Source organism: Chrysochloris asiatica, unplaced genomic scaffold, assembly GCF_000296735.1.
Source record: "Chrysochloris asiatica unplaced genomic scaffold, ChrAsi1.0 scaffold00121, whole genome shotgun sequence".
In the NCBI taxonomy this organism is placed as follows: domain Eukaryota; kingdom Metazoa; phylum Chordata; class Mammalia; order Afrosoricida; family Chrysochloridae; genus Chrysochloris; species Chrysochloris asiatica.
This window is the reverse complement of record NW_006408639.1, coordinates 8979673-9000833: the sequence shown is the minus strand read 5'-3', so window position 1 is coordinate 9000833 and position 21161 is coordinate 8979673. Positions and strand designations below refer to the sequence as shown.

Sequence of the window (21161 nt, the reverse complement as noted above, 5' to 3'; positions counted from 1 at the left end):
GGGGGGGGCACTGAGGGAGTGTTTTACAGTGAAGGGGGCAGCAGAGATAAAACGTGTGGGTGGCAGGCAGGAGAGAGTGCAGGTTGGAGTCTGTGGGGGGGAGTTGAGGGAGGGGGGGGCCTTGTGTGCAGGCCAAGAACTTGGATGCTGTTCTGTGGGTGGCAGGAACCAGCATCAGCATTGGGGAGGAGGGGCCATAGTCAGTTTGGCTCTGGAAAAAACCTGTGGCCGTGGTCAGTGGTCACCTATATTGCCAGGTGCCAGCGATTCTCCTCTCCTCCCACCCACCCACTGCTGGGCCAGGTGGCTCCTGGCGGGACCTCTCCAGCTCTGAAGACAGTGTGGAAATTGCCATGGAAACAGCAGTCCCCAAATAGGGACAGGCCCTGAAAGTCCTTTCAGGCTCTGGACCCTCAGTACCCCTAGACAGAGCACGCAGTTTTCCTTTTCCCAGAGTCTGTGTTTGGGCCAAGACCACACCACCCACCTCTGCTGATACTGGATGACTCTGGGCCTGCCTGAGCCACCAAGGCATACTCCCCAGCCCCACACATCCACCTCTGCTCTGAAACCCAATAAATCACAAGCGGCTCCATTAGGAGGCCCAGAAGCCCCAGTGGGGCGGAATCATTAGCACTTTAGTGTCTGATCGGTAAATAATGGGGGGCGTTGGCGGTGTGGGCAGAGGCCTTGAAGTGAAGGCCAGACCCAGGAAATGGAGGCTGGCGGTCCCCCCAGGCCTCTCATGGGCCTCTGCCCACCATCTGCATTCAGGGCGTCCACGATGGAACCTTCCAGAAATAGTTCTCCTAGCTCACAGTCCAGGTCCTTCCCAGCTCCCAGTGCCAAATCCTGTAGTTGTTGATCAAGGTGAGGACCAAGATGGGAACCGCTCCGCAGGGGTGGTGTTGTTCTTAGGTGCCATTGAGTAGGTTCTGACTCATAGTGACTCCGAATAGGATTTCTGAGGTGGTAAATCTTTTCAAGAGCATAAAGCCTCATCTTTCTCTCTCAGATCAGCTGGTGGGCTTGAACCACCAACTTCCTGGTTTGTAATCCCGAGCCACTGTGCTCCTTTGGGGCATTGCTATATTTGTTAAGTGCCATTGAGTCCGTTCTGACTCCCGGCGACCCTATATAGCAAGGGCAATGCTGTTATTAAGTGCTGTCAAGTCCTCTGCACAGGGTTTTCGAGGAGGGGCTGGTGAGCTCTTTTCATTCAAAATTGATAACATCAGTCGAGGGCTGAACAAAATTATCTACTGAGAAATTAGCCATCTAGAAAGGGAATTGTAATCACTGACATGAAACAAGGTGTATAGTTTGCTGCTGATATCTTATCTGTAAACCTTACCTAATTCACAATAAAAAGTTAAAAAAAAAAACTAGCCTGCTATATTTAATTAACTCACCCCTAAGGAGCTCTGGTCTGGTAGCGTAGTAGTTACGAATCGGGCTGCTAACCTCATTCAATAGCAGTTCGAAACTACCAGCTGTTCTGCAGGAGAAACATTAGGCTTTCTGCTCCCGTAAAGCTTTGCAGCCTCGGAAACCCGGTGCAGGGTCGCTATGAGTCGGAACCGACTCCACGGTATTTACCAACAACAGCAACAATGTGATGGCTGGAACTGCAGATGCGTTGGCAGGACCAGGCCAAATTATTTCGTGGACCTTCTGTGGCCTGCACGCCAGACGTTCCCCACCCCTGCTGCATCGGGTTTCCAAGGAGCGGCTGGTGAATTTGAACCACTGACCTTGTGGTTCTCAGCCCAGTGCTGATCCTACAGTGGCATACTAGGATTGAGGATTAAATGACGTAATCCCGGCTAGAGGAGAAAGCATAGAGTAAATGGTTGGTTGGGTGTGTCTGATTCCTTGTTGTTAGGTGCTGGCAAGTCGGACCGAGGCTGTAAATCTTTATGGGAGCGAAATGCCCCATCATTCTCCCAAAAAGCGGCTGTGGTGGATTCAAACTGCTGACCTTGTGGTTAGCAGCCCAGCTCGTAACCCACTACACCACTAGGATTCCTTGAGTAAACAGTTATTGGTGTTAAGTGTCTTCAAGGTCTGCCTCATGATGACACAGGAGCAGATGGGAGGTTCAAGCCGACCCTGTCCAGTACTTACCCTCCAGCACCATCACACCAGGACTCCTGCTTCTTATTGTAGCTTTTATTATTATAAAGTCCTCCCTACTGACGTGGGTTGAGTCTCTGAGCTGGGGCATGGGTACCACGTGGTCACTTTCATCTCCTTACAGAGTGGACCTGGCCCAGAGATGTCTGCTGAGGACCCCAAGCCAGTCTTACACTCCGCAGTGCCCACAGCAGTTGTGGGAGGCTCTGGACCCAGCTGAGTGGAGCTCTTGGCAGAGCCTGTACCCAAGCAGAGAAGTGGCCATAAGCCAGTACCCACCCCTAGGGACTGAGAGGAGGCAGTGAGTTCATATCTACAAGTTCTCCAGTCCCAGGAGGAGAAGTCTCCCTGGAGAGGCCTGGAATCCCCTTCAGGGGAGAAAGCTGGGAAAGAAAGGTCCAGGGTGAGGAGGAACCTAGAGAAGCAGCATTCCCCCCACCCCCTCAACTAGAGCAGTATGGAGGGAAAGGCTTTTCACTGGGCCAGGAAAGCAGCAGCTGCCCATCCCACACTGTGCTCCTCTGGGACTAGGGAGGAGGGCTGAAAATGCAGCAGCCAGGCTGGCGGAATGAGAAACAGCTTTGAGAAGGGGGAGCTTGGGGTCTGGGGGCTGTGTCCAGCTAACAAAACAATGGCTGCCTCATTCAGTGTCGGTGGCAGCAGCTTCCAGGCCTCAGGCCCAGTTCACATCACCCTGTGCTGCTGAACCAACCTCAGATGTTTGACTGCGGGAAGCATTCAGGTGGCTCCCTCAGTCTTTGGGAGCCAGGAGCCTCTGCCTGGTGACCCACATAGCTAGTTGGGAACGTTTGTTGAGCAGTATAGAGCTCAGTGTGGAGAGCTATTGTGAGCTGAAACCTTTCCAACAGTGCAAGTTGTTATTTTACAGATAAAGTGAGCATCTTGGTCCCCCCCAGGGGAAGTGCTGGTATGGAACTGAGTCTGTCTTTCTGGGTGCCAGGCTACCCTCATTGGGTGGGGGTGTCAGCTCAGTGGACTCCATGCCCACAATAAGCCTTCCTAGAGCAGCAGGTGTGAGTTCAAATCCTGACTTGACCAAGTGCCAGCTCGCAGCGTCTGTAGAAGGGGGTGCTCTGAGCTGGGACTTAGAACAACAGCGTTCAAATAGTGTTGGGCTTCAGTGGCAGCCACGGTCCAACAGAGTTTAGTGAATCTTTTTTTTTTTTTTTTTTTTACGTGGGAGAACATTAGCTTTACATTCATCCTATCGTATATCCTTTCATTGCCCTGGTTCCCCTCCATGCATCATCAACCAACCACAGGGTATATCCTGAAAGCCTGCCCTCCAGTCGTCTGTACACAGCCCCTCTCCCTCTCTGGGTCTAAAGTCCCCAGCCGCTCCATCTCTCCTCTACTCTGCCTCCATCTCTGGTGTCACTGCTTCTCTGGGTAGGATCTCACACTCACTCTTCTCCCTTGATGGTTCCAGGGACCTCCGCTTCTGGACTGCAAAGTCAATCACTCCCCTCCCTTTGCTACAAAATGTCCACTTTTACATTTCCAACCCTTGCAGTCAGTCCTGATAACAATTATTCACCATTATACCACAAGGGACCTATCCCCATCTCCTTTCATTAGGCCCGCCCAAACAGATTGGATACTACTCAGTGGAGAGTAGTATCCATGCCGTCTCGATCTAGACTCCCTCTTGAAAGCTTGTAAACCAGTCACTTCTTGCCTTTGTAGGCCACTCCCTCCATTTTGGGTAGCCAATGTCCAAGATGCCCATCCCTGTGTATGGAGGGGGTGGGAATGATCCTTGCTGAAAAGATTTGTTCCCTCTTTTGAGCTACTGCATCTGTAGGTGTAGGTCAAGTTCATCAAATTGTATCAGATTACTCTTTTTTTCCTCTTCTTTCTTCTTCTAGTTGAGCTCTGATCATCCAGCCATTGAAGCCAGGTCAAATGGGTATTATCTGCAAGTGTGGGTGTTCTTGCACATATACCCTCTCTTCTTATCAGCTGGATGCTTCACTCTCCACTCTAGTCCTCTGTGGCTATGTCACTGACTCTGGGCCCAAGAGTCCCCATGTCTTGCCACACAGCTGGCCAGCCAGGTCTCCACCTGGGTTCACAAGACTCTATGGAACATTGTAGGGCTTAGCTCACAGCTTCATTGCTGTTTTTCCCTCACTTCCCGTTATCGGTGATGAATATGGTCACCAATCAGAGCCTGTATTCCCATTGAGTCTTAGTCTTGGAAAGGAGTTTGCCCTGAGGGGACCCAACCACTTGCCTTGATGTCTCCTGGGCCAGCAATTTGCTTGTTCTTGTAGTAACAGTCGGTCTGCTTATATTGTTTTGTATTTTTCCTGTAGGTCTTTCTTTCAAGAAGCATTTTGTGAATCTTTTTCTAGGCCTGACTTTTGGGTCTCCCAGCGTATGTCTATTAGACCACCATTAGGTTTTCTGCCCGGTCCCCCTCCGTCCTGTCTCCCTAGTCATGGTTTTGGGTCCTTTGCTGAGTCCTGCCCTTGCGGAGCTCCTAGCTTGATGGAGACAGGGCTTACTCAGGTGTTGGTCCTTAGTCAGTTGGAGACACAGCTGGACTTCAGTAGATAATTGATGAACAAATGCAAAACAGCTTCACTCAGGAGAGCCCAGAGGACTGTGGGAATCACCAGGAGAGGGAAGGTCAAGGGAAGCCACAGAGGAACAGAGCCAGATCAAGTAGGACCTTGAGGATTCAGGAGCATAGTTTAGGTTTATTTATGTTAAGTGCACTGGGGAGCCTCGAAGGATGTTGCTTTGTGGAGGTGTTGTTGTTAAGTGCCTTCAAGTCGGTTCCGACCCACAGCAACCCTGTACAGGGTTTCCGAGGCTGTGAATCTTCATGGGAGCAGAAAGCCTCATCTTTCTCCCGCGGAGCCACTGGTAGTTTCAAACTGCTGACCTTAAGGTTTGCAGCCCGATTCGTAACCACTATGCTACCAGATTATTTTACAGGTTTTTTTTTGTTGTTGTTGTTGTTGTTTTAAATAATATTTTAATTTTGGATAATTTTAGATTTACAGGAAAGAATCAAAGGTAATACAGTGTCTGCCCTTCACCCAGTTTCTCCATTATTAGCTTCTTACATATTAACATGGCATATGATAGTGAGTCAGAATCGACCCCTCGGCACTTAACAACAATGACATTTGTGAAAACTAAAAAAGCAACACTGGTACATTTCTCTGAGTTGAACCACAGCCTTTACGATACAAATAACCTCTTTTTGTTCCAGGTTGCAACCCAGGATCCCACATTGCATGCGCACACACACACACACACACACACACACACACAGAGAGGCAGGAAAACTTACCTTCCCAAGGTCACCGCTCGATAGCAATCAAAACCTTAAAGCAGAATGGTGTGTACCCTTCCTAAGTACAGAGTCCTGAGAGCCCTTGTGGTTGGATCTGGGCGGAACCACTGTGGCATGCAACCCGCAGGTGCTCACCATTGATGTCCCATCAGCCTCAAAGTGCCGTGTGGTGGGATTGAGGTTTGGTGGGATCTGTGGGCAGGATGCCAGGCTTGAGAAACTGGCTGTCTAAGCTCTCTCTCCAAGTGGTGTAGTGGAGCGAGAAAGACAACACCGCTGTAGTCGGTAGTGAAATCAATATGTCATAGTTTTAATAGGAGAGTCGGCCCAGCTGAACTACAGTCCCTGGAGGCTACCATGAAGGGTAGGGGAGGAGGAAGGGATGTCCTCTTGCAGTAGCCTGCCCCCAAAAAAGAACAGAGACCAAACCCCACTGGTCCACCCATTTTATAGACAGATAAACTGAAGTTCTTAGAGAAAATGAATCCGGTAGCCAGGTTTTGCTTGGGCCTGGGCACCTGCCACACACAGTAGGAACTTGGCTGACCCCTATTTTCCCCTTAGTGATTTCAGTCTCTTACTTGGAAAGGAAGCAGCGGAATACAATTCATTACACACCGCGTTAATTGTTACATTGACCGTTCACACGTGAGCTGCTTCAGGGCAGAGACTGCTCCGTGCTATTTACTAAAGAAAAAAATTGATTTAAAAAAATTTTTTTTTTAATTTCCAAATAAGTTATTTTCTTTAGCAACTATCTAGCACAGTGTGTGTGGTCTGTGTGTTGGAGAAGCTCAGGTATGAAAGGTACCTGTCAGTGGACCTCCATCTCAGCCCCTTACAGAGGAGGGGACTTTGCATCAGCCTCTTGAAGAATGGCTGAAAACTTACTATCTTTCCACCTGGAAAAGAGCACAGCTCCAAATGCCTGGGGGCTCAGGGTGACTCAGAGGTGTGGGGAGATTCTGGAGTCACCTGGGGGTCCGGTGGAATGTGGCAATATTTGAAGAACTGCAGAAATTGATGAACTTGGAGAGACACTCTCAGGGGGACTGTCTATAAAATGTCCGTGTAGCAGTTCAGTTGTTGTTGTTGTTAAGGGCTGTCAAGTCGATTCTGACCCATAGTGACCCTGTATACAGTTTCTGAGGAGCAGCTGGTGAGCTTGAACCGCCAACTTTGCAGTTCATATGGCTTTGCAGTCTGGCGCATTAACCCACAGCGCCACCCCAGGACTCTCCAGTGTTTCAGTAGTCATTTATTTACTTTTTTATTTTTGTAAAAACATCGCTGTAGTTATTGTAACAGCAAAAGCCAGACTTACGTGTAACAAGTTTAAAAAAACTCTATATGGCCCTTCTAAGGCACTCTAGTTAGAGCTGTCATTACTAGCCAATTAAATGAGGCTTCAAATCACATGGTTTTATCTGTATACTCTGTTGTTTTCTTTGCTGCCAATTTTGTTTTTAAAGTTTTCTCTTTTTTTAAACTGCTTCCCCTTCACCCATATTAATACGTGTCTACTCGGCTTCTCTGACTTCCACAAACATTTATAGCCTCAGAAACCCTAACCAGGGTCTCTGTGACTCAGCACTTAACAACACCCTCTAAGCTGTGAATAATTCTCACTTCCCTTCCACCCCTGGTTTCTTTGGTCGGGAAAACCTTTTCTGGACTTTTTTGCGGTAGTAGTCTCGCGTACAATATTTATCTGTTTGTGATTGACTCATTTCACTGAGTATAATGTCCTCTAGGTTCATCATGTTATGAAGTGTTGAGCAAATGCATCATTATTCTTCACCATGGCATAGTATTCTATTGTATTATGGAAGTTTATTCAGCCATTCTTCTGTTGATGAACACCCAGGCTGTCTTTTTGTCATTGTGAATAGTGTAGCAGTGAGCATGGTTGTGCATGCTCTTATTTTTTGAGGATATATGCCAAGTAGAGAGATTGCTAGAGAGTCCTGGTGTGGCACTGTAGGATAAGCACTGCACTGCAAGGCCTGTTTCAATAGCAAGGTTGGTAGTTTAAACTCACCAGCCATTCCTCAGAAACCCTATATAGGGTTGCTGTGAGTCAGGACCAACTTAACAACAATATTTCTATTTCCAACTTTTTGAGAAAATACCATACAATTTTTCACCGTGATTGCACCATTTTACAGTTGTTGTTGTTGTTAGGTACCATCTAGTCGGTACCGACTCATAGGGAACTTATGCACATCACAATGAAACACTGGCCAACCTTATTATTCTTGCCTCACTTGAGTCCATTGATGCTGCCACTTGGCCAATCCATCTCGTTGGGGGTCTTTCTCTTTTTCTCTGACCCTCCACCTTACCAAACATGATATCCTTCTCCAGTGACTGATCCCTCCTGACAATATGTCCAAAATATGAGACACGAAGTTTGGCCATCTTGGCCTCCAAGGAGCACTCTGGCTGCACTTCTTCCAACATGGATCTATTGGTTCTTTTGGCAGCCCATGGCACTTTCAATATTCTCCTCCAACACCATAACTCAAAAACATCAATTCTTCTACGGTCTTCCTTAGTCACTGTCCAGCTTTCACATGCATATGAGGTTATTGAAAATACCATGGCTTGGGTCAGGCGCACCTTAGTCCTCAAGCTGAAACCTTGGTCTTCAACACTTTAAAAAGGTTTTGTGCAGCGGATTTGCCTAACACAATACGTTGCAAGATCCATCCGACATCAGCAATGATAGCTCTCATTCCATGGCCTCTTCTGAGTCCGGCTTGAACCTCTGGAAGTTCTCTTGTCAATGTATGATTGTAGCCATTTCTTTATTACCTTTAGCAAAACTTTACTCGCATGGGATATCAAAGTGATTGTCCGGTGATTTCCGCATTCTGTTGGGTCACCTCTCTTTGAATGGGCACAAATACGGATCTCTTCCAATCAGTCAGCCACATAGTTGTCTTCCAAGTTTCTTGGCATAGGTAAGTGAGTGCCTCTTGTGCTGCCTCACTTTCTTGAAAGATTTCAATTTTTATTCCGTCAATTCCTGGTGCCATGTTTTTTGTCAATACCTTCAATGTACCTTGGACTTCCTCCTTCGGTATCATTGTCTTTTGATCATAAGCTACCTCTTGAAACGGTTGAACATTAACCATTTCTTTTTGGTACAGTGACTCTGTGTGTTCCTTCCATCGTGTTGCTTTCTGCATCATTCAATAATTTGCCCAGAGAATCTTTCAATAACGAAAGTCGAGGCTTGCATTTTTTCTTCATTTCCCCCAGCTTGAGAAATGCTGAGCATGTTACACCTTCCTTTTTGGTTTTCTGATTCCAGATCTTTGCACATTTTGTTGTAATATTTAGCTTTATCTTCTCGAGTTGATCTTTGAAATTTTCTTCTCAGCTCTTGTACCTCCTCATTTCTTCCATTTGCTTTAGCATCTCTATGCTGAAGAGCAAGTTTCAGTGTCTCTTCTGACATCTCTTTTGACCTTTTCCTTCTTTCTTGTCTTCTTAATGACTTTTTGCTTTCTTCATGTATGATGTTCTGATGTCATCCCACAATTCTTCTGGTCTTTGGTCTTTAAAAGTATTTAATGTATTAAATCTGTTCCTCAGAAGATCTCTAAATTCAGGTGGGATATATTCAAAGTCATATTTTGGCTCTCGTGGACTTGTTTTCATTTTCTTCAGCTTCACTTTGAATTTGCATATGAGTAATTGATGGTCTGGTCCACAATAGGAGGGTCCTAGTGTTTCCATATCCTGGCCAACACTTATTTTCTGTTTTTTGAACTTCGCTATTAATGATGGAGTAAGATGATACCTCATTGTTGTTTTGATTTGCATCATAGCGATCCTGTATAGGGTTTCGGAGGAGCGGCTAGTGAGCTTAAATCACAAAATTGGAGGTTTAAGCTCACTAGCTGCTCCTCCAGAACCCTACACAGGGTTGCTATGGGTTGGAACCAACTCGACGGCACTTAACAACAACAGTGGTGGAGCTCTGGTGTTGCGCTGTGGGATAATGCACTGGATCACAAGGTCAGTTTGAACTGCAAGGTCGGTAGTTCAAATTCACCAGCCGCTCCTCGGAAACCCTATACAAGGTGCTATGAGTCAGAATGGACTCGAAGGCACTTAACAACAACAATAATGGCTAATGATCATGAGCATTTTTTCAGATGTTTGCTGGCCATCTGAATATCTTCTTTGGTGACGTGTCTGTTCATGTCCTCTGCCAATTTTTTAATTGGATTGTCTTCTTCCTGTTGAAATGTTAACATAAAAGTAATGCCTTGTCTGGTGTGTAATTATCCAACATTTCCCCCCAGTCTGTGGGTTCTCTACTCGTTTGATAAAATATTTTGATGCACACAAATGTCTCAGTTTTAGGAGGTCCCAGTCATCTATCTTGTCTTCGGTTTGTGTGTTGTCAGTAATGGTCTGTAGTGTATTTATTCCATGTGTCTGAGTCCCTAAATTTGTCCCTATTTTTTCACTGATGATCTTTATAGTTCTAGGTTTTACATTTAGGTCTTTAATCCATGTTGAGTTTGATTTTGTATATGGCGTGAGATATGGGTCTTGTTTCATTCTTCTGCAAATGGATTTTCAATTTTGCTAGAATCATTTGTTGAAGAGACGATCTCTTCCCATTTAATGTGTTTCTGTCACTTTGTCAAAGATCAGCTAACTGTAGGTAGATGGATTTACTTCTGGATTCTCAATTCTCTTCCATTGATCTATGTCTTTTGTTGTATTTTTGTTGTTGTTAAGTGCTGTCAAGTTGGTTCTGACGCATAGCCTTAGGGTTGTATAGGGTTTCCGAGGAGCAGCTGGTGAGTTTGAATCTCCAACCTTGTAGTTCCATGCATTGCCCTGCAGCGCCACACCAGGACTCCTTCATTGCACACAAGGCTATTTTGATAACTGTGATGTGGGATCAGGAAGTGAGAGGCCTTCTATTTTGTTCTTCTTTCTTAGTAATGCTTGGGTGACTCGTTTTTCCATCTTTTAAAAGAATGTTGTTGGAACCTGGATTGGGATTGCATTATATCTATAGATTGCTTTGCGGAGTGTTGACGTTTTCACAATGTTAAGACTTCCTATCCACAAGCATGGTGTAGTCTTCCATTTTTGCAGGTCTCATTTGGTTTCTTGTCGTAGTGTTCTGTAGTTTTCTTTGTATAGGTCTTTTGTTTCTCTGGTTAGATTTATTCCTAAGTATTTCATCATTTTGGTGGCAATTGTAAACGGTCATTGTTTTCATAGTGGCAGATTTTGTCAATTATTCTGGTGTTTGAATATTGTGGTGATAAGTATTTGTGAACTTGTGAACTTCTTTGAGAATGAAGTTGCAGTTAAAGGAAACCGAGCCCACTGTTCTTGTTTCTGACTTCTAGTGGCCCCTCAGTATATGGTTTCCAAGGCTGTAAATCCTTATAGAAGCAGAAAGCCTTATCCTTCTCCCAAGAAGTGGCTGGTGGGTTTGAACTGCCCACTTTGTGGTTGGCTGTCCGGTGCTTGTCCTACAACATCAGGGCTCCTTAATTAAAGGAAAAGGAGCACATTTTTTAAAAAGGCTCGTTTGTACTCTGTTACTAATAATGTTGTAATTCAACGTAGATAGATTTTACAAAACAATTGAGTTGTTAGGATTCATGTAATCTAAAGAATATTGCACTTAAGTAATTTACAATGATGTTTATACCATATTCAATGATTAAAATTGGTACACAGTATCTTTAAGGATTCCTATGGATTTACAGGATTAAGACCCTGGGGGCGGGACCCCCTGAGCTTCTGCCCTGTGTGATACCAGCCCCAGTGCAGCTCTTGGTCCGAGGAGAGGGTGGGGCACAGGAAAGAGATTTGAGTCCTAAGAGCCAGATCGCAAAGGCCAAGCTGGCAAAGTTGGGATTTTATCTATCGCAGACAGGGGAGGGCTTAAGTCTGAGAGGGACTAACACTTGTATATTGGGAGAGCAAGATAGGGGCCCTCCCCCTGAGAACAGAGCGATTTATGTTTTGAAAGATTTCTACTAAATGAGACTTGAGGGAGGGCGGGGCTAATGGTGGGATTGCAGGCAGGGTGGTATTTTGGGCCTCTGGAACTAACGGCCCCTGGAGACCAAGTTCACTTGAGGCCACACTCAGGACGGCTGCCTGGTCTCCAAGCCCACGGCCCCCATTCCCAGACTTGCTGCCCTTCCCCCAACATGGGCGGCATTTCCCGCCTGCTTGCTGGACTTAGGTCCCAGCTTCCGTTTCTGAACCAGTCCAATTGTGCTTCCCTTTGCAGTTGGAGAATCAGCTTCCCCCTCAGAGCACAGATCATTTGGAGCAGCTGACAGCTCACTTCTCCTTTAAAAAATTTTAAATTTATTTTTAGGATAAGAAAAAAAAAAAAGGTTGGCGAAAAGCTTTTTAGAAAATTCCTTTGGTGCAGAAGTAATGGCTTGTGAGTGGCAGGGCAGACAATCTGGGCTCTACGTGCTCCCCATCCTGCCCTGGCCACTGCACGTTGGGAACCTCATCGGCACTTTCTAGGATGCCCACCCTAGCTGGACGGGACCCCCATCCTAGGACTCAGGTCTTCTCATCCCCAAATGCGTCATCCTGATTTTCTCCTTCCAGGGAAACAGTCGTGTCCCTGGGGCAGAATTTATCATTTTCATTTTAAAACAACATATTTTTTAACGACATCAGTAATCCATATTCATCGAAGGATGGTTATGTAACCTCGAGAAAATGCAAACTCGCTTCTTCTCTTACAGCAAGCTCCCATGCTCCTGCCCCCCAGCTGCTTGCTGGGAGATGGTTGAGTGCCTCCCTTCCCAGGGCTGTGCCCCAACTCGACACACACAGGATGAAGTCAGATAGATTAGGCCTGAAGCTAGAGGACAGGAAGGAGCCAGCTATACAACAATATGAGGGAGAGATTCCAGTCAGAGGGCAAAGGCACTCGGGCAGGACCAGTTTGCAGTGTGCAAGCAACATAGATATGAGACCAGTGTGCTTGAGTGAGGGAGGAGAGGAGGTCCTGGGAGGAGCATTTAGGGTTGATTCTGATATTGAGGAAGACCCGCTGTGCATTTTTAAAGGGCTCACTTGGCCGCTGTGCTCAAGGGGGGCGTTGGGACAAGAGTGGACACAGAACAACAAGGGCCCAGAGGGGCTGTCTATTGAGGATCCTGTGCGGTTTAGAGTCGGTTGAGTTTGGAAGCTTTTCCGATAGACACGATTTACCCTCAATTCCACTGTGAACCCTTGCCCAGTTCCTATGCAGTATGCTGCACAGCTTTACAACCGATGATCTTGTTCCAGCCCCTGTGTAGGAGGGGCATTGTGAAAATACCTGATTTGTAGTTAAGTAAACTGAGGCTCAGAGTGGTGAGGTCGCCCCCAACCATTCAAGTCTGTCTGTGAACTTGGAGCTTGGCTCTCCTGAGAAATAGCCCTAGCTGAGAGGGCCATTAGCCCAGGGAGTGAAGGGAAGGATCTGCTGTTTACTACTTTATTTTAAAAACGATCTCAGCTTCTGTGCAAAACCCACACAGGCACATCATCAGTGTCTTCGACATTAGGTACAGACAGGAAATTAAAATGAAAACATTTCTCCCCAACGCCAATTTCAATGCCACATTCTGGGGGCCTCCCTGAAGACCTGTTCCGGGCCACCAACACCCAGCTCAGCACGGGCCTGTGGGCTTGGGAACTCACTTCCAGGTTTAGTTCCAGCCGCATGATTTTGCAGAAGGCTGATCTTAAGCAGACTATGGTCCTCTGAGCCTCGGTTTCCTCACCTGTGATATGGGGTCTCCAAAAGAGCTGCTGAGAAGATTCAGACTTTGATGCACAGGTCTGACCGTGACAGTCCAGTGAGCATGGCCTGTCCTGTTTGCCACAGTGACAATTCCATTGTTGTGTGTGCTCCAAGCTTGCTGGGTGGTCCCACAGGCCTCTGCCACCTTGCTTCATCACTCTTAGTGCAGACTGAAGATGTGACTAGGAGTAGGCAGATGTGCCCTAATGTTTGGCCATTGAAGTAGAGTCCCCTTCTCACTGGTAAGCTGTTCTGTGTCCAGGTCTGTGGACTTTCCCAGTGACCTCCTCAAAGGTACTTCCTGGAGGCTTGCTTTCACCTATTGTATAGGGTTTCTGGAAGGAGCTCTGGTAGCGTAGTGGTTACGAATTGGCCTGTGAACCAGCTACTCCACGGGAGAAAGATGAGGCTTTCTGCTTCCGTAAAGATTTATAATCTCAGAAACCCTGTTCAGGGTTGCTATGGATTGGAACTGACTCGATGGGGTTTCTGGAGCCGAGATCTGACACGCTGTTTCCCTTGCAGCTTCAGCCGGAGCAGCTGGACTGTGGGGCTGCCCACCTGCAGCATCCACTGTCAGTCTTGCAGCCCCTGAAGGCCACACCTGTGTTCCGTGCCCCTGGCCTCACTGCTGTAGCCGTGGCTGGTGTCAACAACTACACAGTGGTCTTCCTGGGGACCGTCAGTGGGCGTCTCCTCAAGGTAGGAATCGGGGAGGGCCCAGGTCCTTGGCAGTCTGTACACAGTATTCCCCATGATTCCTGTCAGCCTCACACTTTACAGTTTGTTTACAAAGCATTTTGAAGTCTGTGTTGTAGATTTATGGCTGAGGGCAATAGAGGGCCATTGTACCATGGACAGAACCTTGCACTGTACAGGGCTCTTCTCTTGGGGTCCCCAAGGCTTGGGCTTTGAAGCTGGGCATATCTGAGTTCACATCTCTAGACTCTGCTAGTAGCTAGCTGTGTGACCATGGGCAGCTGCCTGGGGAGTCCTCCAAACCAGGCTCCATGTTGAGATTCCCAGCAACACCTCTCCTACTCTGGGCCTCAGTTTCCCCATTAGTTAAAGGCTGTAAGCCCAACCTCTCTGGACTGTGATGGGGTTTTGATAGGGGAAGTAGACTTTCTCTTTTCCCATATCCTCCCCAATCCTGCCTGGCCACCTTCTGAAGACCCACTCCAAGGTGACTGGTTTCCCTTAGGTAGTCATACTGGGTCCCCAGCCCTGAGATTTTTTGGATCTAGGGAGGAATGTGTGAAATCCAGTGTCCCCACTATTGGACAGGATGAACAATTGGATATGCGGCTCAGGTGAGGTCCTGGGCTTGCCCCCACTGGGCCACTTCCACCCTCCGGGGGAGAGCAAGCTGCCTGGCATGGCTCCACATGGCACCAGACCCTAGCATAACTAACTCAGATCCGCTAACCCAGTTACCCTCCGCTGGCTCAGCAGACGCCACAGACAGGCGGGTGGGGGTGGGTCTACCTTGAACAAACAGCGTGGTCTTTCTGGATTCAGATCCTTACGCCTCCCTGATAGCCTTGGTTTCCTCCTTGGTCTTGGGGAGATAAGTTGAGTGCCCAGGACTGTGATCAGAGTCTACTGGAGTGGCTCGCCTGTCCATGGAAACTGAGGACTGGGAATGCACCCTGGAATCCCAGTGAAACTGCAGTCCTTAGGCACCACTGTCTACCCAGAGCCTTGAAAAGCACGTATGGGCATTTCACTCTCCGGAGGGAGTCACAGCCACTGATCCCATTTCACAGATCAGGAAACTACGGCTCTCAGAGGTCACACAGCGGGAGCTAGGGTTGAGTTCCTGACAGACTGCCCCCTGAGCCGACACCAAACCTCACCTGCACAGCGCTTGTCACAGCATCCAGCCCAGGCCCTGAGGGTGGGAATGGATGGGGTGTCTGCTGAGTGCCCAGGCACAGGGAGGGACACTGAGTCTAGCCGCATGGCCCAGGGCAGGCCCGAGGGGAACTGTGTCAGAGCCACCTGGCGCTCACGGAGACCTTTCCTGGAGGTTAGTGTTAGGAAGCAGGACTGTCTGCACATTAGCAGAGGGGGTGGGGCAGAGTGCTAAACAAGGGGCCAGTGCCCCAAAGGCTGAGGTGGTAACATGTGACTTGAGTTTGTGTCCGGGGAGATGAGGCCAGAGGGTGAATTGGAGCTGGGTCGATGGGGCCTCCCCACCAGAACAAGTTTATTCCATACTTGGAAGGGAGCCCCTAATGGTTTAAAGCTCTGTGGGCAGGACTGTGTGGCAAGAAGCCCCGGGGAGGGTGACTGGTAGCTGCCTGGGGAGTCCCCCAAACCAGGCTCCATTTGAGATTCCCAGCAGGGCCTAGCCGAGCATTGGTCAGCAGGCATGTTTGGGACTCCAGTATGATGGGGCTGCGACCGGCATTGCCAGTCCCAAGAGGACATATAGCTGGCCTTTGTCTTCTTCCTTCCTGGATCTTGGCCAACCCCATCCCTACCCCTGCCCCATCCCCTCCACACTCAGCCTGGGACTTGGGTTAGACAGACCTGGGCTCAAATCCTTTTCCACTGTGTGACCCTTGCCGAGTCCCTTGGCCTTTCTGGCTGCAGTTGTCTCATCTGTGCAATGGGAGGAATGACAAGTGTGGGCTCGGGAAAGCAGCTGGTACCATCAGTGCTTTGCTTGTCTCTTGTCATTTACTCCTCATCACATCTCTGCATTAATTCAGGAAATAGATTCCTAGAGGAGAAGTGACTTGTACAATGTGGCACACGTGTCCCGGCTGTTAGCCATGTTGCCTAGCAGCCTCCTAGCGGGTGCTTTGTAAAGTGTGAGGCCTGTCCCTACTCACATGGTGGGCTGTTCTGGGAGAAGCACAGAGCTGAGACAGCAGCCTGGAGAGACTGACCCGCTGTCCCTGATACATCTCCCCTGAGTCCTGGAGGACCTGAGAGAACTAGGCAGGCTGAGAAGCCATGCATGGGACCGGCCCTTCCCCAGCTCTCAGCAGCCTGTGGCGTCCTGGCCCCCTGACTGCTGTCCCCACCCCACAGATCAATCTGAACGAGAGCATGCAGGTTGTGAGCCGGCGGGTGGTGACCGTGGCCTACGGGGAGCCTGTGCACCACATCATGCAGTTTGACCCCGTAGACCCTGGCTACCTCTACCTGATGACGTCACACCAGGTGAGCCACAGGTTCAGCCCTTGCCTGCCTTGCCTTTGCACACGCTGCCCCCATGCCAGGAGCACCCTTCTTCCCATGCCCACTTTGCCTTCTAATCCTCACTCACCTCTCACCTCCCAGCTCAGCTGCCACCTCTTCAGGGAAACCTCCCCTGCCCTCACCCATTGAAGTGCCCAGCCTCAGTGTTCCCAGGTCAAGGGAGGGCCAGATGCCCCACTGAGCTGACCCTGGCTCCGCTTCTAGATGGCCCGGGTGAAAGTCGCTGCATGCTACGTGCATTCCACCTGTGAAGACTGTGTGGGTGCAGCGGATGCCTACTGTGGCTGGTGTGCCCTAGAGACTCGGTGAGCTGCCCAGAGGGTGGGTGGAGGGGCCAGCGGTCTGTGAGTGGGAAGGGGATGCCCTGGTCCTGACCCTCGAGGCTGCCCCAGGTGCACTTTGCAGCAGGACTGCGCCAACTCCAGCCAACAGCATTTCTGGACCAGTGCCAGCGAGGGCACCAGCCGCTGCCCTGCCATGACCGTCCTGCCAGCTGAGATTGACGTGCTCCGGGAGTACCCAGTGAGTATGGGTTCCCTTCACCCAGCTCCTGCACTCCCCACTGTGAAGATCGGATGGCAGGTCCAGAAATGTGGGCACATTGCCTACGGAGCCCCCAGAGATCTGGGTACAAATAACAATAAGGATCAAGAGCTGTGTGCATGGCATTCAGCTCTGTTAGGTCTCACAAGAACCCTATGAAGTCGGTGCTTGTTGTCGTTGTTGTTAAGTGCCGTCGAGTCAGTTCCGACCCATAGAGACCATGTACAGGGTTTCCGAGGGTGTAAATCTTTATGGGAGTAGAAAACCTCATCTTTCTCCTGCGGAACAGCTGGTAGTTTTGAACCGCTGACCTTAAGGTTCGCAGCCCGATTAGTAACCACTACGCTACCAAGGTGCTTGTTAGCATCTCTCTTTTCCAGATAGAAAACAGGCACGGAGAAGTGACCTTGCACAAGGTCACACCTCTAGGGAGTAGCAGATACAGGATTTGAACTCAAGTAGACAGACTGCAGAGTCCCAGATGGGTAGGGTAAGCCGGAGGATGAGTGGAAAGTGAGACCCCCTTCTTGCCTCTTTTCTGGCCCAGCAGAAGGGTAAAGGCCATGCAGGACTAGCAAATGCCAGGCTGCTATTTCTGTTTCACAGAAACAGGAGTCTTCAGCTTGGGGGTGAAGGCTAGAACTGTCCTAACCCCTCCCTCCCTGTATCAGGCAGCAGGTCAGGGTCGGGGCTTTTCTGTCAGCTGGGAAGCCGGGAGGGTGATGGTTCTGACTTCGCTCAGGTGGAGATGGGCCTCTGCTGTGCCCACCCCCTCCCGTTAGTACGTGCCACAAAGTCCTTCATGGGCCTTATATTAAACCAACGGGACATAGACTTGTCCATTCCCTCATTCATTTGCTCATCAAATATTACTGAATACCTCCTTTGTACCAAGCACAGCTCTAGACTCCAGGGATACATCAGTGAACAAGACAAAGAACCTATCCCTCAAGGAGCTGATGTGTTTGTTGGGGAGATGTACCATGGGGAAAAGAAAGCAGAACAGGGAGGAGTGTGAGTGGTGTGGGAGGTAGGGGGCTCACTGCGAAGGTGATGACTGAACAAAGACATGAGTGCCCAGCTGAGTTTCTGAGGAAGAGTTCTGAGCAGTGAGAACTGCCTGTGCTAAGGCCCTGGGGTAGGGATCAGTATGCTTGGTGAGAAAGGTTAGAGGACAGACTCAGAGTCACGGGGCCCAGATCATTTACAGCCTTCTTGGCCATTGTAAGGGAACGAGTTTCATTTTGCAGATGGGGAGACTGAGGCCCAGAGGGTCATATGTAGGATGCAGCCCTCTGACCTAGACTCGTGGCCACCCCAGGGAGCACTCAGGGAGCACTCAGGGAGGGCTGGACCTGGGTTGATGCTCAGCCCGAAGAGGAAAGGGGCTCTGTGGGGGCAGTGGCCTGTCCTCCTGCTGAGGGCTCCCTGCCCCCAGGGCATGATCCTGCAACTCTCGGGCAGTCTGCCAGACCTAAGTGGAATGGAAATGGCCTGCGACTATGGGAACGAAGTCCGCACCATAGCCCGGGTGCCGGGCCCTGCCTTCAGCCACCAAATTGCCTACTGCAACCTCCTCCCTAGGGACCGCTTCCCACCCTTTCCACCAAACCAAGGTGAGCACACTTACAACTTGGAGGACTCTGGGGTGCCCTGCCCCCACATGGCATTGATGGTAGCACCTCAGGGTTCCTGATAGTCCAGCTGCTGATATCCGTGGCGACACCTGCCTCCCATGGCTCTCCCCTTTCCATTCCAGACCACGTAAACGTCGAGATGTCTGTGAGGGTCAATGGACGGAACATCGTCAGGGCCAATTTCACCATTTATGACTGCAGCCGCATTGGACAAGTGTACCCCCACACAGCGTGAGTGGCTCGGGGTGGGGGTGGGGGTAGGCCAGGAAGGCCCTTAGAAGGAAACCTTGGAGTTCCTATGCCAGACAGGGCCCTCGGTCCTTCATTACCGGCTCATGTGTTTGTTACTATTTATTTATGCAGTGATCCATTACAACCCAGTGTCTGGCCTTTGGGAGTCCCCAGTCTGTAGGGACAGTGAGCAGTAGCTTCATTGTTGTCGTTAGGTCCTATGCAGTTGATCTGACTCGGAGACCCCATGTGCGCAGAGCAGAAGGGTTTTCAAAGCTCTGACCTTTTGGCAACGGATTGCCTGTCTTTGAGACACCGCTGGGTGGGTTCAAACCTGCAACCTTTAGTCAAGTGCTTAACCCTTTCTGCCACCCAGGGACTCCTAAGGCCCCATCTGTCTATTTCCTCTTTGCATACTTTTTTTTTAATTGTGAACTGAGTGATAGTTTCTATGGGAGAACGTCAGCTTTACACCATCGTTCCATTGCAGTGATTACAGTCTCCTCCGTGCATCAGCATTCAGCAGGATTTGCTTCCTTTCTCTCTGTTTTTCTTTTCTCAGGGGGGTGGAGGAGGGGAATGTACACAAAAACAATCAGAAATAATATTATAATTTAAACAACCAAAGGGCACATTCTGCAAGCCTGCCTCCTGGCTTCCAGCACTCAGTCCCTCACTTTTCAGGAGTCTAGAGGCTGCAGCTCCTTGCATACTTCTTGCGACACTGAGCTCACTACCTGACAAGGTCCCAACTCCTGCTAGACAGCTCTGATGATGAAACCTTTTCCTCCCCTGGGTCCGTGTGTGGGGCCCCGATCTCAGGGGTGAGGGCTGGGAACCCAATGTCTGAGGAGCCCCTTGTCTTTCAGCTGCATCAGCTGCCTGTCAACACAGTGGCCCTGTTTCTGGTGCGCCCAGCAGCACACCTGCGCCTCCAACCAGTCTCAGTGCGAGGCCTCCCCCAATCTCACGGTAAGCCAGGCATCGGGCGCCTTGCACCTCCACTATTTCAGTGCCTGTGTGCTTATTTCATTTGCTATGCTGAGTACATTTCTAGGGCAGTAAGTATTCTTCCTTGATGTTGTGTTTCATGCAACTTTCAGCACATACCACACGGCATGTCGGACTTACTGTAGTGGAACACCGACCATGTCCCCCTTCTGTGTTGCATTTTATGTCTCCTGGGCTGGACAGCTTCACAGCCAGGTCATTGTGAACATTCCTGACTGTCCCTGAAGACCAGCTTTTAGGGCATTTTGGGGTCACAATTGTTGTTAGGTGCCATTGAGTTGGTACCAACTCATAAGTGACTCTATGCACAACAGAACAAAACACTGCCCATTCCCGTGTCAACGTCACAATCATTTCCTGTTTCAGTATTCAGTATTCTGATGCCATGTGACAGTGTTCCACTGCTATCCATAAGGTTTTCAGTGACTACATATTAGGAAGTAGTTTGTCACTCCTTCTTCCTAGTCTGTCTTCATCTGGAAGCTCATCTGAAACCTGTCTGCCATGGGTGACCCTGCTGGTATTTAAAATACCCATGACATAACTTCCAGAATCACAGCAACTCACAAAACCACAGTATGACCACTAACAGGCGAGTGGGTGGGGGTCACAATAGGGATCTAATTTTATATCAACCCAGTGACCCTCTAGACAACTAGAGGGACCACTTCCTCCTCCCATCTGCAGGGGGCGTAGACTATCTATTTCCACACACCTGTGCTAAGACTTTCAAATTGTACTTAAGTATTTTACAACTCTGTAAGATCAGTACTGAACTGTGAACCACAAGGTTAGTAGTTCAAACCCACTAGCGGTTCCTCGGAAACCCTATACAGGGTCACTGAGTTGAAAAGGACTCGACAGTCCTTAACAATAACAACAAGGGGTCAGGTTGGCATAAGTGGTTTTTTTCACTAGTAAAATAAAAACTGGTGGATCAAATCCATGCAGTGGCTTTGTGGATCTGGTGACGTGCTTTCATCAATATTACAGCTGAGAAAGCCCTGTGGAGCAATTCTGTTTTGTAACAGAAGGGGTCGCTGTTAGTCAGAATCAGCTCTGCGGCAGTAGGTTTGTTTTCCCTTAGGGAGAAGGGGTGGTCAGGACATTTGTCCCTAAGATCTAGTGGGGTGACTTGTCTAAACACACTCAGTCTGGAAGCCCCCGACTTTGGCCTTGAACCCAATCCCCTCAGGCTCTGGGGCCCAGGATGTCTCCTCTTCCACAAATCAGCAACTGGGCG

At 49.1% G+C, this 21161-nt stretch overlaps 1 protein-coding gene across 1 annotated transcript in view; it reads left to right on the top strand.

Annotated features, from left to right (window-relative positions):
- Positions 1-21161, top strand: part of PLXND1 (plexin D1) — a gene marked incomplete at its 5' end in the record, with an annotated part of 62990 nt that overhangs the window by 10181 nt on the left and 31648 nt on the right. Inside the window, 7 exons of the mRNA XM_006868685.1 lie at positions 13806-13982; positions 16326-16457; positions 16701-16801; positions 16889-17018; positions 18478-18655; positions 18799-18907; positions 19777-19879. Coding sequence (XP_006868747.1) covers positions 13806-13982; positions 16326-16457; positions 16701-16801; positions 16889-17018; positions 18478-18655; positions 18799-18907; positions 19777-19879 — 930 coding nt within the window. The remainder of the gene's footprint in view (positions 1-13805; positions 13983-16325; positions 16458-16700; positions 16802-16888; positions 17019-18477; positions 18656-18798; positions 18908-19776; positions 19880-21161) is intronic.